The 17,069-nt window shown below is 40.2% G+C and overlaps 1 protein-coding gene across 1 annotated transcript; it reads right to left on the bottom strand.

The window, feature by feature from the left end:
• Positions 1 to 8,601: 8,601 nt before the first annotated feature.
• On the bottom strand, positions 8,602 to 15,182 carry LOC129431900 (C-type mannose receptor 2-like). The gene is made up of 6 exons (XM_073869721.1): positions 15,134 to 15,182; positions 14,176 to 14,251; positions 13,639 to 14,007; positions 11,826 to 12,164; positions 11,550 to 11,635; positions 8,602 to 8,957 (listed from the first exon to the last, which is right to left on the bottom strand). The coding sequence occupies exons 2-6, from the start codon at positions 14,207 to 14,209 to the stop codon at positions 8,820 to 8,822; spliced, it is 966 nt and encodes a 321-aa protein (XP_073725822.1). The 5' UTR covers positions 14,210 to 14,251; positions 15,134 to 15,182; the 3' UTR covers positions 8,602 to 8,819.
• Positions 15,183 to 17,069: the final 1,887 nt, after the last annotated feature.

Below are 17,069 nucleotides of genomic sequence, written 5' to 3' on the forward strand. Positions count from 1 at the left end.
TCCGGGATGACAAGCAACATTGGAACAATGACCCCACTGAATGACATTGGACCTTAACCTCTCCGGCACAAATAAACGGTTCGGTGGACACCCGACCGGAGGCGTTACCTCTTCTAGAGCCGCTTTGACCCTCGATTCGACCTCCCATACGAGTGCAGAGATAACTATCTTCTCTGGTAAAATACACTCGGGAGTAGACAGGCGTTCGGAACGATCAAAAATGCGTGACAAAGAATCGGGTTTGATGTTTTTGGAACCCGGACGATACGAGAGAGAAAAATCAAAACGACCGAAAAAAAGTGCCCACCGAGCCTGCCTGGAATTCAGTCTTTTAGCAGTTCTAATATATTACAAGTTCTTATGATCGGTCCAAACAATAAAAGGTACCCCGGAACTCTCTAACCAGTGGCGCCATTCTTCCAATGCTAACTTGACTGCCAGCAACTCTCTATTACCAATATCGTAATTACGTTCCGCGGGGGACAATCGATGTGAAAAAAACCCGCAAGGGTGCATCTTGTCATCTGAGGAAGAGCGTTGGGATAACACTGCTCCTACCCCCACCTCTGACGCATCGACCTCGACCACGAACTGACGTGAAGGATCAGGGGAAATAAGAATAGGGGCTGAAACGAAGCAACCTTTCAGTTTGGCAAACGCAGCTTCAGCTACGTCTGACCACCTGAACGTAGTTCGTGGAGAGGTCAAGGCAGTCAGAGGTGCAGCTAGTTGGCTGAAATTGCGTATAAAACGCCGGTAAAAATTGGCGAACCCCAGAAACCTTTGCAGGGCCTTACGGGAATCTGGACTTGGCCAATTTACCACAGCCTTAACCCTTTCAGGATCCATACGCACTCCCTCAGTAGAGATGATGTACCCCAAAAATGGTACGGACTGTGCATGAAACTCGCATTTCTCCGCCTTGACAAAAAGCCCATTCTCTAGCAACCTCTGAAGCACTCGTCTGACGTGTTGCACATGTTCCTGGAGAGATGAAGAAAAAATCAATATGTCATCCAGGTAGACATATATGAACTGGTCAACCATATCTCGCAACACATCATTGACGAGTGCTTGGAAAACTGCCGGCAAATTAGATAGCCCGAAAGGCATCACTAAATATTCAAAATGGCCACGAGGGGTGTTAAAAGCAGTTTTCCATTCATCCCCCTCCCTAATGCGGACCAAATGATAAGCGTTACGTAAATCCAATTTTGTGAAAATGGATGCTCCCTGCAACCTCTCAAAAGCTGAAGACATCAACGGCAAAGGATAAGTATTCTTAACCATGATGTTGTTCAGCCCTCGGTAATCAATACAAGGTCGCAGAGAACCATCCTTCTTCCCCACAAAAAAGAACCCCGCCCCTGCTGGAGAAGAGGAAGGGCGGATGAACCCGTTTGCTAGAGAATCAGAAATGTATTTCTCCATAGCCTCCCTTTCGGGAATCGAAAGCGAATATAACTTGCCTTTAGGCGGAGACTTACCTGACATTAATTCTATAGCACAGTCATAGGGACGATGCGGAGGAAGAGAAGCAGCCCGCGACTTACTGAACACTTCCTTCAGGTCATGGTACTCTGCGGGCACGTTAGATAAATCCACTGCCTCCTCCTGAAACACAGACAAAGGCACAGACGAACAAGCAGAAACAAGACAAGACTCATGACACTTTACACTCCAAGCACACACTGAATTAGACTGCCAGTCCACTTTGGGGTTGTGTAATGTTAGCCAGGGATGTCCGAGTACAACAGGAGCCAGAGGTGTGTCCATAATGTAAAATGAAATAGTTTCAGTGTGGTTGCCCGAGGTGATGAGTGTGATATTGTCAGTGACAGAAACAATGGTGGGAAGATCTTGTCCGTTGAGTGCATGAACTGAAATTTGACGTGAAAGGGGTCTGAAGGGAATCTGGTGTCTGACGGCAAATGAACGGTCCATGAAATTACCTTCTGCCCCTGAATCCACCAGTGCTCGACAATTGTGATGACGTGCTGACCACCTCAGTCTCACCGGGAGGAACGTAGATGTAGATGAGGACTTTTCGGCTGAGACCCCGCCCGATAGTAGCCTCGAATTTACTACCGGGCTGGACCTTTTACGGGACAGTTGTAAGCAAAGTGACCAGTTCCACCGCAATATAAACAAAGGCCCTGGGACCTCCGCCGCTCCTTTTCCTCCCAGGAGAGTCGGGCTCGACCCACCTGCATGGGCTCGGGATCGTAGACAGGGCTGACCACGTCACCACCAGTGACTCGAACTTCCTCCGTTCTGCTGATACCGGAGCTGGGTCTGACTCTGCGATTCATACGAGTCAACCGGGAGTCGACTCTTAAGGCCAGTTCAATGAGTCCGTTGAGTGTAGTTGGTAACTCCGTGGTGTAGATCTCCCGATGGACGCGGTCAGCCAACCCATGCAGGAACATGTCCCACTGCGCCTCCTCATTCCATTGACACTCAGCAGCAAGTGTTCTGAACTCAATCGAATAATCAGAAACTGACCTCTCTCCTTGCTTCAACTCCGCCAGTAGACGAGCCGCTTCCCTACCGATCGAAGACTCGCTTCATTTCTTCTGATAGTGTCTGGAATGAGGCGCAGCATGGATCTTGGTTCTCCCACACCGCCGTTCCCCAGAGCGCCTTCTTACCCGTCAAAAGGGTTAACACAAACGCCACCTTGGTCTGTTCGTTGTTGAAGGTTCTAGGTTGCAAAGAGAAATGCATTGAGCAACGTGTTAAAAATGCTCTACAAAAATTCGGCTCACCAGCGTAAGATTCGGGAATCGGTAGGCGGGGCTCCGAGGACGTGTTGTTATCCGATGGTATGGGTTGAACAGGCGGTGTGGGCGGCGCAGTGGGCATCTGAAGTTGTTGAAATTGTTGGGTGAGCTCCGATACCTGTGCCACCAACGCCTGAACAGCACGACCAGTCTCACAAAGATTGCGTTCTTGAGACTCCATTCGTCTGTTGCTGCGATTGAAGAACTCCTCCATGGATGTAATATTCGAACTCGCTGCTTCCATGATGTGGTCAGATCGTTCTATCACGAAACATGAGAGGAAGCAAATGCAAGTTAAGAGTTTTATTGAAAACAGAGTGAAATGAACAATGCGAACAGCTGAGCGGGTGACACAGGCAGTTGAGGTGGCCAGCGTGAAGACTCCAGTGTGTGATATCCAAATCCAAATCCAAAACACGATCACGAAAACGAGAGCAGGAACACGGAAGACAGGAACACACAGCACGAGACCTCACCAACAGCTAGACAACCGGAACGATCTGACAAAGAACACGAGAACTGAGTGAGTATAAATAGGTGAGTTGATGAGCTGCAGCTGGAGCGAGTGATGATCATCAGGTGTGCTGGAGGTAAGTGCCAAACACACCCACACACACAGACACCACTACACAACACAGCCATGTGAATCAGAAGGAAACAATGTATTCATAAACCGTGACACAGACGTCTGTCACTTCACCTCTGAATGTTTTGTTAGTCTTTATCATTTACATTCATGCATTAGGCACATGCTTTTATCCAAATAATCTCAAATAAAGTATACTTTATAAACATGGTATACATTTTAATCATCGTGTGATGGTTGTGAAGTGTGGCTATATTTAATTATTTGAGGAGACAGGTAATCGTCTTTAACTCGACTTTATTTCAACATAACAACTTCCACACGTGAATCTCCTTTTGCGTCCCCCACGTATGTGTATGTGCAGGCGTATATGACATATACCATATCACAGAACATAACTCGTTCATGTGACATCTCCCCCCTTTTAGTCTGGGGATTCATACAGTATTAAACAAAACAACTGTTTCTCAGAAACATACTCTATAATTACTTTTTCATATGAAAACACAATATTTTCTGTATTCTACCCTTATACCAAATAAACACAATATCTCTTATTCTAGATATCAATATTATTATTTTAAACTTACTGTTTAGGTAGACATTAACAAACTACAACAGAACAAGCATGTAGAAACAAAAATTTTTTCTGCTCAGACAATCCCCTTTTTCCTTCAGCATAACTGGTCTGTACTCATTTGTGAATATCACTAATTAACTCATTTCTTCTGACTAGTAAGTCAACTTGACAGCAGGTTTCACAACGGTCCAGAGCATGTTCTCAAAACTCTGGGTGACAATGTTATGCTACTAGTCTCTGAGTTAGTTTGGGTTGGAGTAGTGGCAGATGGCATGCTACCTGGAGGGGTGGAGACTTTTTGTAATTGTGTTGGAGAGTTGTTCCTTTCTTGGTTTATAATCTGCAGGTGCCTCCGGTTTCGTCTGGTGGTGTTTCCTTGGGGCATTTTCACCACAAACGAACAGGGAGTAGAACACGAATCCTGGATTACCCCGGTCTCTCTCCATGTCTTTTCCGAGTCTGTTTTCAGTCACACTCTGTCCCTGACCTCTAAGGCAGGAAGTGGCTTAGCTGAGTATCTCCTGTTGTAGCTGTATTTGTAGGACTGCTTAGCTTTGGCATCGGTCTGCCTAACTGTAGACAGATTTGGCCATGCCGGTCCAAACTGGGGCCTGGGGACTGTGGTTTGCAGTCTCCTTTCCACGAGGAGTTTAGCCGGGTTTTCTTTTGTCGGCTCCATAGCGGTGTCCCTGTAGATCAGGAGAGCTAGCTGGGGATCTTGTTGTCTAAGAATGCCTTTAGAGGTCCTGACAGCTCGCTCCGCCATCCCATTAGCTTGGGGATAGTATGGTCTTGACGTATTATGCTGGATGTCATACTTGGATGTGAAGACCTGGAACTGTTGTGAGGTGAACTGTGGACCGTTATCTGTAATCAGCTCTTCGGGTATCCCGAACTGTGTAAATATGCTCATCAGCTTACTTATGACTGCTTCACTTGTGGTCTGGGTGAGACTCAATATTTCAAGCCATCTAGAATAATAGTCAATAATAACCAGAAAGTTTTTTCCTTTAAATTCACAAAGATCTGCAGCAAGATTTTGCCATGGGAGCTTCGGCAAAGGGATTGTGATAAGTGGTTCCCTGCTTTGGCTTGGTTTGTGCTCATTGCAGTGTGGGCATGAGGAGACTTTCACCTTTACTGCATGGCTAATCTTTGGTCACCAGATGGCATCATTGTATCTCTTCCTGGAATTGTTTAGGCTCTAGTGTCCATGATGGATTCTCTCCAGCATCTCAGTTCTCAGTGTTTGTGGGATTACTATTTGGTTCCCCCTCTTTACCAGCCCATTATGCTCACTAAGACTACTTCTATAAAATAGTCTAAAGCAGGTCTTACGACATCCTTTCTGTACCACGGCCAGTATTGTCTGACTTTCTGCATGTTTTTTTCTGTCTCTGCCTTTATGCGCTCCAGCACTGTTTTAGGTTTTTCCAGCTCTTCAACGGCATCCATGTATGCCTGAATGTCCTTACTCAGTTTGGTGTCATCCACTTTTGACTCTGGGTGTCTTGACAGCACGTCAAGTATTATCAGTTTTTTAATTGGGAAGTACTCTGTGACAGGGTTAAACTTCATTAGGCGGATTAGAAGTCGCTGACACCTCAGTGGAGTTTTGTCTAGGTCTCTGTGATTGATGAGTGTCACCAGTGGTTTATGGTCAGTTAGTAATTTGTAGCTTTTCAAACCACAGAGATATAGATAGAACTTTTCTTAAGTGCATACACTTGCAAGACACTCCTTCTCTATTTGTGCATACTTCTTGTCCGCTTCATTTAGTGTACTAGAGCAGTATGCTACTGGTTTGAGTGTGCCTCTATGATTTTGCAGCAGCACTCCTCTTAATCCATAGCTGGATGCATCAGCACCTACTACGGTGGGCAGTTTTGGATTAAAGTACTGAAGAACAGGTGCAGAGGATATCAGTGTTTTTACATTCTGGAAGGCTGCTTCTTGCTCCAAAACCCATGCTACAGCACTCTTTAACAACTCGTTAAGGGGATAAAGGATTTGTGGATTTGGGTATGTATCTACCAACATAATTCACCATACCAAGTACTCTTTTTAACTCACTCACATTTGTAGGCGTCTCTAGAGTGGTGATGGCGGGCACTCTTTCTGGGCTTGGAGTCACGCCCTCTTGACTAATGGTGACTAATTTGGTGTTATGAGGGTTGTTAATTTTGAACTTTCTCCATCCAAGTTTGTGCAAGATGTTGTCTGCAGTCGGCAGGAAGAACTTTTCCCTTTTCACATTCTCATTCAATTTAGTGAGACCTCGGTATCGGGAAAAGCGTTGTTTCCAATCGGGCCAATCCTCCAGTTTAGCGAGGTTAAGCTGCTCCGGTGCCGAAAACTTTGCCATTCTGAACGATTTTCTCCAGTTAAACTTATTCTTTTAGTCAGGGGTTTTCATGAAAGATGCTTAATTTTGTCACAGCTAAAGTTATTCAGAACCAGAGGCGTTACTCTGCACCTTTAGGAGGAACTTCAGTAAATAAATATAATTAACAATAAAATTCAAGAGAAGTTTCTAAACTTTAGTTGATGGCCCAGTGAGAGAGTATCACAGATCCCAGTACAGATTATAAAGATGACTTCTCTGGAGAAAGATAAACTGAAAAAGCCAAAATAGTAAAGGTCCTGGTTAAATTGTATAAGGGGGTCATTTTCTGAGCCTTTTATAAAGATGGCAATATTTATAACACAGCTATTTGTAGCTCTATTAGTGAGTTTGTTGACTTTAATGTTTGAGTTACAGGTGTGTAATGAAACAAAGATTCAAGTTAAAGATATCCTAATGTTATGTTATATTCTGGTTCTGTCTAAACTTGGGTTTTAAAAATTGCATAATCTTATTAAAACATGTTATTCAATCGTGGTGATCTGTAATGATGGTAGTGAGCAGGCAGAGATTAAGGATCCAAGTGCAGTGTTTATTTAACTTAAAGTAAAACAACATGCAAACATAATCCAAACTAAGGACAAGGATACATGAACAGAAACAAAGCAAACATATTAAAGGATGCAATTTGTATTATCTGCGCCGTTAGATGGCGCCAGATCAAATCAATAACAATGACGTTGTTTAATGACGCTCTGAAGCAGCGTGGAATTATAGGATTTGTAGTCTTTAACTCAACCGCTGATGGCCATCAATCAGACGCGAACGAGAAATCATGTTTACAGATAAGGTAATGAAGTCTTATAAATGTTGCGTTTGATGACATCGTTTATTTCATTATGTAAGTTTATATGTGATGTTCAAAACGAAATTGTTAGTTAAGATGTTACAGTATTAGTCCAAATTCGATGGTTAACACAGCACAGAATTAAGTTTTCAACTTACAATCTACAATGATTTTTCACATAATGTATTGACAGTACAAATCTTATTGTGAAGTGTCTTAAAATGACCATTAACAGTATATTGCTGTACAATACCTCTTGATGTGCATATCGCCCATGGGAGGATTACAATCTACACAAAATGTTGTGATCAATATAATAGCATACATTTTTTGAAGGGTTACAAATCAAAACAACTCACCCATCGCGTAAAACACAAGCAGGATCAGAATCTCTGTCTAGTTAAATGTTGTCGCGAAGCTCTCTCCATCCAGATAATGCAACAACAAATCTTCATTCTTTCTCTCGTTTTGTTCCAAACTCTTCTTGGGTCGTTTGGCTGGCCCATACGAGTACGGGAGCTGTCTTTGCTGACACAACCAGCGGCAGACGGTAAAGAGTAATCCATAAGTCCATAAGCAAGCGCCTAGCCCGACAGGCGCTAACGCATAGTTCCACATTTGTCCACGACACTGGCTGCGTCCGAAAACTCAAGGCAGTGACTTGTTGCCTCGCTGCGTCATGAGGAAATGACTTCGGAGGCATGAAGGCAGCTCAGAGAAAGGCTTTCCGGCGCACTTCAAAGGCAAAGGCAAAAACAGAGAGCGCCTTTGTGATAACTAATCACATATTTGAAAACTACAATACTAATTTCTCACTGGAAATGCTATTATAATGTGTAAAAAGTGAAAATATACCTTTATTTACACTAAATTTGTGCTCCAGTCACTTCCTTAGTCGCCATTTTATTTTTTCAAACTCGACCACTGTTGTCATGTGGTATTTACCACAGTTCCACATGTTGAGATATATCTTACACAAGGTTCATGAGTTCACATTAACATGTAATCAAGAGAGAATGAGATAAAGCTTATTTAGTGGGTTTTCCGATGGGAGGACACCCCCTTATTAAATGGATAGATGTAATAGCTGAGAAGACGCTAATGGGGTGGAGGAGGGATGCTGCAAAACCTGTCATGTTTTGGTTTTGTATACCTTTGCATAATCATATTTTTATCAAGAGATCAGAATGAAAGTGAAGGGGTGGGTGTGGAAAAATAACAGGACAATGGAGACATAGACAGAGATCATAATGTGACTAAGCTTTAAGATAATAAATGACTTTTATTAAGGTTTAAATGTTACAAAGATTTTTTTAAATCAATTCATAAAATTTTATAATAATATTTGTATTCATTATTTTTAAAAGTTTATTTCTTCAACTAAATAGTTTAGCTTAAAAGTCACACTTAAACCGTACGTCTTTTTAAAAGTTTACAAACAGTTCATCTTAGTTACAGCAGTATATATTTGATATGGTTAAATAAATAAAAATACTAAACCAAATTACAATTTAATTTTTATATGCCTTAGATTATGCAAGATTAATTTAAGTAATTATTCTATATAATGATATTAATTGAAACTATTTTAATTAAATTAAGTAAAACATGCGTTTCAAATATATTTCATTTAAATGAAAAGCAATCCTTAATATCATCAGATGTGGTAACTGTTATATTTAAAAGAAAGTGTTTGGACAGTGTTTCTGGCCCTTTTCACTTTCATGTTTTGATGAAAAAACATTTCCATCTGGCTGAACTCTCCATGTCAATGTTGTGTCATTCCCTATCCCACGATCCTTCAGTTTCTGCTTCATCTGAAGAACAGAATCAAACACTCTTATTTTGCCTAAACTAACAACACAACTCACACTTTAGGCTAAAAAAAGCATACAGATATTTAAAGACAAACTGAACTATAACTAGATATTTTATAGTAATAAAAACATATTTTTTTACAAAGAATGGGATAGAATGGGAAACACTAAAAATCATCAGACAAGTAGCTATATATTGATTTATTTAACTAGATTTGTTAATATTTAAACCAGTAGTTGACTGATATGTGTGGCTTTATTTTGACACAGTTGGCATATGGGCCAATATTTGGGGGGTTGATTAGCGGCATGTGCCTATTATTTTTTCATGTCATTATTTCTACTCAGCAGCATTTGTGTTTTGTTCCTTATAAGAAAATAAACTTAAGATGTAAAAATCCAACCACTCCTCTTTTTAATCCCTATTATTCCCTTGGATTCACATAATAGTTCATTCAGAAAGATGTGTCTACATCACTGATCTAAATAAATGACTGGATTGCGCATAGAGCGCTTGACGTAACAGCGAGAGGTGAAGTCAGCGCAGAGTTTGAGCGGCCATCTTGGTATACCCAACCGGCAGAGGGCGTTGTTGACTTCCATTCAAAATCATGACAGTGGGCCCTATTTCAACGATCTGAAACGCAAGTGTGAAGTGCAAAGCGCAAGTGACTTTGTGGGCGGGAGAAATCAATAAGGGGTTGGTCTGAAGTAGGTTCATTATTCATAGGTGTGGTTTGGGCGTAACGTCAAAAAACCAATTAGAACGCTATCCAACTTTCCCTTTAAACGCAAGGGCGCAAGTTCCATGGCGGGTTGCTATTATTATGACGGATTATCAAATCTGTCTCATCAGCTGCACCTGTCTCATCAGCTGGCATCCCCAGGACCCTGCCAAGCGCTACAATGATGTCAGGAGACGGGGGAATCCCAAGCTTGCCAGCATAAATTGGGCACGCCGTGTAATGGGAGGTGGATCTGCCTCTACACAGGACCTGACGCCAGCAGAGGACATCGCTGCGTCCACCCTCACCGCTGAAAGGGTTTGGGGGCTTTGAAATCGGACCCAAGAAATGCAAGCAGTCCAACCCCAAAGTAGGGGAGACCGGGGTTGGTTGTCTCACGGGTTGGTTGTCACACTGCTTATTCCAGACATACTACATGGCGCTGTGATACAATTTTTATATAAATTTGTTAGCCTTTAATAGCTCACTCATTTGCATTTGTCATTTTGCTGAGCAGACACAAAACATTGAGGTTAGGAGACAATTTTTTATTTTTATGGGTCAGAGTAAATTTTCATGTTGGTGTTGTTTTTGTGTTGAGATCTTGTAGGATATTAGTCATTCAAAAACAAAACACTCATTAAAAAGCTAAAAGTAGTAGCTTCATTTTGAGTCATCTTTTAGCTTTCAAGTTAAAGCCGTGTGGCAGCTAGCTTAGCATGTTTGTCAAGAAGTCAAGTGGGGATGGTTGTCGGAACACGCCTCCTTTTTTTGCGCTGAACCGCCCAGGGAGCGCAAGTTCATTCCCTTGTTTGCCGACGTGCGTCTGTGGAGGGAAAACCTCGCTGTGCACTGGTGCAAAATACGAATGATACATGCGTCACTGACAAAGTCAATTGTGCTGGGTGCAAGATAGGGCCCCTAATTTCATTCGCTTTACACCGTATCAGTCACACAATGTCCATTTTTAAATTAATTATTAATTCTGGTGTTATTTGTAATGTTTATGTTTTAATTGGGCAGGATAATGGATTTATAAAAAAAATGTTAAGGTGAGTGTGTCTGCTGCATTCTGTTAATGACACAGGTATAAATAAAGTAAATAAAGCATTATTTCAGAATAAGTTTAGGTAACTTTTAAAAATAACATAATTACAAAACCAGCAAATTATTGTATGCACATACGGTACAAAGCATGATTATTTTATTTAGATTTCAGAATGAGCACATTTGTCATTAATTCTAAATATGCTGCAGTCTGATACTGTAATGAAGATAAATGTACAATAACTGTTTAAAAAGCAAAATGTACAACTTTCAATAAATAACTATCTAAATGCTTAGGATGTTTGTGTTGTAATAATGTACAGGAAGACTTCAGATATAAAAACAGAGACTAGTAAAGAGATGTTTTATTATTAAAATCTGATTAAGTCCATTGATGTAATAGAATGTTTGGGTTTACCAACATGGCGGCGCGGTGGCTTCACAGTTGTGACGTCATGCGCAATCCAGTCATTTATATAGATCAGTGGTCTACACAAACTGTTCGTGATTCAACTGCACTTTCTATTATGGGAATGTTTACAAATCGTCTTTATAAATGTGTTTGTTAGCATGCTGTACTGTTAATGTGACTAAAACCATAAGTGCTCATCTCTGTATAAATATTAACAAACATCTGATGGAGGGCGGGGCACAGTAACTCATATGCACACACACACACAAAATGTGTTTTTGATCTCACCTAAATAGGGGCATTTTTGTCATGTTATAATGAATGATCTGTGGGACTTCACAAACACATTCTGGGCTCACCCGGGACTTATATTACATCTTGTAAAAGTGGTATAATAGATCCTCTTACCAACTGTAAGATGTTCTCCATCACCGCAGGATCATTTAGATTTTGACCCGATTTCAACTCCACTCTCATGATCTGATTCTTTGTATCTGTTAGAATATTACATGAAGAGAGCAACAAAACTTACATTTGTAAATAATTAAATTTTAATGTTTACTGCCAGTTGTTATCTTAAATTTCACGAATAGTTTCTATTTAGATGTATTTCAACAGTGAATTATGAAGGTAAAATTCGAAAAAGTGTTGACCAATTTTGATCTTTTTACTGATGAAACTTACGACGTGAGCGGATAAATGGAAGGGTCTCTGGGCAGAGTCGATCATCGGCTCCATCAAGAGTTGTAGCGCCACAAAGTGGGTTCGGGCCAGTAATGTTAGGTTGTCCAGCGCTCCAGGTTACGGGGAACTTGTTGACACTTTTTCCATCTGACCACTTCCATTTGTCCTTAAACAGACCAATCCATGCTTTGTCATATCCTACCATCATATTCACCAGCAGGTCATTTTCAGTTTGATTCGAAATCCTGGCCAGGTCTGTGTGATACTGTAGGCAGTAAGTCCAAGCATCATACCATGACTTGATTTCAGGGATAAAAACAAACTTGTCTGCTATGCTCACTGTAATAAGATGAGAATGAGGTAATTTGTTAAATTCATTTTTTACACTAGATGTTGTCTTGTTTGAACACACCTGATTCAACTCATCAGCTTTTAATAAAATGCTCCAGAAGACCTGAAGTCGGTGTGTCAAATAATAGAAACCTTCCCCATGCATACTGTTAGAGGCCTCCAAACAGCAATATTAACATTAAAACATTTATTCAATATTAACTGGGGGTACAAATATAATGTTGATTCGATGCAATTAATGCAGTTACACTGATTTAGGGCGCACTCACACTATCCAAACCGCGCTCGGGCGCGTTTGACCCCCAAAGCCTGGTTTGTTTGACAAGTGTGATCGCTCTGTTCCGCGCCCGGGCGCGGATTGGTTAATTGCGCCACGGCCGGGTTGCAGAGGTGGGCCGGAGCGCGGTTCACTTGGGCTCAGGCGCGGAAGGCTGTGGTGTGAGCGCATTCGCGCCTGAGCGCGATTCAAAAGGTGAAGACGTCAGTTGCGCGACCACTCCCCTTCATCTGCCTCCGTATAAACCATTTGATGCGCGCAGCGGGGTTACGTGAATGTCCGAGCTGCGCGGGTGACAGATCAACGAATATGATGACATGTGAGAGGGCTGTCAACCAAACGACTCCGGGCAAAAAACACAGACTTATCATTACGGTGGGTTCCAGTGTTAAGGGAGAGCTTTACTTCCTGCTTTTTTCAAAACAAACGCATCTTAATGATGAAAGCGCGCCCGGACTCGGATCGATAAAAAGTACAGTGTGAGTGCGTGCACCATGGGGGAGAAGGGAGGGGTGACAATCGCGCTGGGGCATGGTTTGGTTTGGATAATGTGAGTGTGCCCTTAACATCACACCAATGGTTGCTTGCTATCTGAGCGTGAACTCTGACCTTGGGTTGATTTGACCAAACACTGCTTTAAGCGTTTAGTTCTAAAAAAGTGCTTCAAATGTTCTTGGTATACTAATGTTATGACCACCTGGCTAATATACTGTTGTCCTTGGTGTGCTGCCAAATCAGACAACACCTTGAAAACACATCTTTATCATCTTTAACCATTCCTGAACAATGTGTGCAGTGATTTGTAATTGCACTGATAGACACACTGAGCCCTATTTTAACAATCTAAGTGAGTGGTCTGAAGCGAGTGGTCTGAAGCGTATGGGGTAGGTGCACTCTGTGCATATCCATATTTGCTATTACAAAGGCTGCTCATGAAAATGATAAAAGTGTAGGGGCTGAAACTAGCAAACAACAAAACACTTACAGGGCTCAATATTTCTACAATGAACATCACTGTCATGAAGATTTGTCTACACACTCAGATTTGTGCCGTCAATCTGTCTGCTGCCTCGTGTCTAATCTAATCTGATATACAGACATATCACACTTCTACACAAGCAATATCGCTTTAGTAAATAGCATTCACCACTCACAATATACACATTATATAGACATGTTTCTTACCATTGTAGCAAAAAAATGGAAACAATTGATCGCATGCCATATCCTCCCATCCACTACTGCCATTGATGACACCACAATCCTCTCTTCCACTGGGGTTGTTTGGCTTTCCAGACTTCCAGAACCCTAATGTCACCATCTCAAAACCATAAGTCCACCCCCAAGTGTTATTGCTTCTGTACAGTCCAATCCAGGCCAATGGAGGCAGCGCAGTGCTAACCGCTTCTCGTAAACTTGTCTGATCTTCATTGCTTGCAACCTTGGCCAAGGCAATGTGATACTTTTTGCAGTACACCTCTGCATCAGCCCAGGTCTTATTCTCCTGGATGAGAATAAATTTATTTGAGTTGCTCTGTGTGAACATCCAGAATCCTGTTGAGGTAATAAATAGTAGATAGAAACATTTGAAAATTAACTTTGTCAGACCTCCTCGATAATGTGCAACTTAAATCAATCTTTCTGCACAACCAAATCCCCAATGTTAAATATGTGTTTGTATGAGTCCACTATACAGAATATTTAAAGTGACAGTGCACTGACCTGAGAAAAGCAGAAAATGAATCATTCTTTCCATTGGTGATGGATTAACAGAATGCAGCAAATCCTAAAGAATAAACTAAAAGAGCATAATAAATCAAACACATTTATAAACTTTCATTTTGTCCATTCCTAGTTTTTGGTTGTTCATTGTAGTTGGTAGGTCATTTAGGGTTAATGCTCCTAAATTATGGAAATCACTACTCCGTACAGTTTCTTCTAAATTTGAGACATTAACCTAAAACAATCAAGAAGAATGTTAAAAAATATTTTGTTGACTCAGTCTTCAACATCTTACCACAGGATGCTTAAACAAGTCCTTCAAATTTACCCCCCCCCCCTCCCCATAATAACAATCTTCACTTCAGTTTGACCTTATTTCATACATGCACAAATGTCCTTGATGAGAATTAATAGAGGATTAACTTTAGTTCAGAATATATTGAAAAGAAGTTTTGTCTGAAGTCAATATTATGGTGATCAGTGTTTCTGTTAGTTGTGCGCTTGACCTTCATTAAAATATTCCTCTTTAAACATTTGCAGTAGTGTTTGTTCAAACATTTGTACATTTGTACAAGTTACTGTCATTGTTGAGTTTGAATTGTGCCTGATTTATTTAGGAGTTTAACACTTTATCAACATCTTAATTCATAAAAATACTTAAAAGTGCAATAAACTTGAAAGTTTAGCTAAGCTAACTCAAATCAATGAATCATTTTTAACAGTGAACCACTAAATCAATGCTATATCTAAAAAAAACCTCTACACAACTTTAATGAAAGTGTGCAACACTAGCACACTATTACTATTTGATTTAACTAAGGTTTTTGAGCAATTGACTTGCATAATGTTTTTTTAACTTAAAGTTAACTTACTGGACTTTATAGTGTGCAAGTACAACGATACAGTAAAAACAATCCAGAAAAACGTTTTGAATGATAATGAAAACCTTCATGTTTACCTGCAGGAACAGTGAAGACTGAAGCTGAGGTGGTCTGTACTGTTTCACTCTCTACATTTAAGGTTTTATTTCCTTCAGAATAGCTTCCTACACAAATATATTTTATGTAAAACATTTCTTTGAAACCCATTTCCAGTCAGATTTACAGATTTTACATTTAGATTTCTTTTCAAAAGAACATGAGTCAAGAAAGTGCCGTACATTTACATGACGTGAGACTTGAGATTGACATCAAAGACTGCTACCAAAAAAAACATAAAATATCCAAATTGTGATACCCAGACTATTTCACATCCACACACTCATGTTCTTTCTAACGCCCATTTATTATTGGCAGAATCTGCTTCAAAAACTTTGACAAACCGTGATTTTTTGTGTGTGATTTGTTTGTTATTAGTCCCTTAACATCAATGCTGAACACTTCATCTTGACAGTATTTGCACCTAAAGCTGGATGTCAACCACCATAAGCATTAAAAAAATAAGAAAAAGACTTTAGGTGAGTTCAAAACAAGATATTTCCCCCTTTTAAGGACACTTTAGCAAGGGGAGGACACAAACTTTTAACATTTACAAGAACATGTGTTTCAATGAAATAAGACTGATTTTCGTAGTTTTTGTGTATGCATGGCTGTAATGTGGTACAGAAAATCCCTCTGGATTACATTTAGCACTGTAGCGTGTGTATTTCTGGGTGTGTTTTTATTTGGTTGTTAATGTGGTGACTGGCCTGTTGACTTTATTCTACTGGTGTGGCTCGATGAAACTAATTTTGTGGATTGGTATGTTCTGAGGGCCATTTTGATGCTGTAGTTTATAACAAGTTATACAAGTTACTGCATCTTATCCAGGTGCTGTACAGCAGTGAAATCCAGCATCATCTGAGACTGACATCAACAAACACAAACAGATCTGTGGTCAGATATGGCCGTATGGGACTCAGAAGGACCAGGCAGCTATAGATGTCTGCTATGTTCACAATCAGAATCTGTGCTTTCGTTTTTAAAACTACATTTGTAATGATTTTATGTTTGTTGAAAAAAAAATGTGTAACTTTTCATTGAATTGCTTTTGTGTTGTTATTTTGGAGGTTGAAAGAGCATCGGTGTGTGGATGTCAAATGGACATCATGTTTTGATGATTTGCAATTATTTAATGTCAATGTTTGATGTCAATTTTCAACATCAAGGTGCCCACTGGAAACAGTTGAGAAATAAAACACGTGTGTGACCTTATATTGGTAATAATTACTAATGAATCATAATAAGATATGTAAAGGTGTTTTATAATATCTTAAATATAAAAAAGAAATATGATAATATTGATATCCTTTTTATATTTTAATTGTAATGTGTGGACAAAGTAGAAACAGACGGATGATCCAAATAAATACAGCTTTTAAGTTTATTCACACACAAACAAAAAACAGTCACGAATAAAACAAGCTAAACCAAAAACAAGACGGGGCGCATGTAACGTTTATAAAAGTCAACACCAGACAAAGGGCCTATATCATGACGAGGGTTAAACTCAGGGTTACAGGATTCATTTTGAGTTGACAAAACCATGAAGCTGATCATCAATCTTTCCTGTCAACTCAGGCTTTGATCTTAAACTTATGAATATTAACATTTATAACAATTAAACACAACCCTAAATAGGTCACCACAATCTAACAACCGCACAATGTAAAACACATAAAAAATGAGGTTATTTGATCATGTGTACAAACAAATAGTAAAACAAACAGCTCCCTTTTTCCATACCAAGTGTATTTTGTCCATCCACAACTCACTCTGAATATACAAATATATACAAACAACTATGAGAGCAGTACAATAAATAATTGTGTTGACAAAATTTGCAGTCACAAAGCACTGTATGCTGACCCACACGTTTATGTGTAAAAACTAAGTAAAGTATATATGAAGTATATC

This window comes from Misgurnus anguillicaudatus, chromosome 1, assembly GCF_027580225.2.
Source record: "Misgurnus anguillicaudatus chromosome 1, ASM2758022v2, whole genome shotgun sequence".
NCBI classification, from domain to species: domain Eukaryota; kingdom Metazoa; phylum Chordata; class Actinopteri; order Cypriniformes; family Cobitidae; genus Misgurnus; species Misgurnus anguillicaudatus.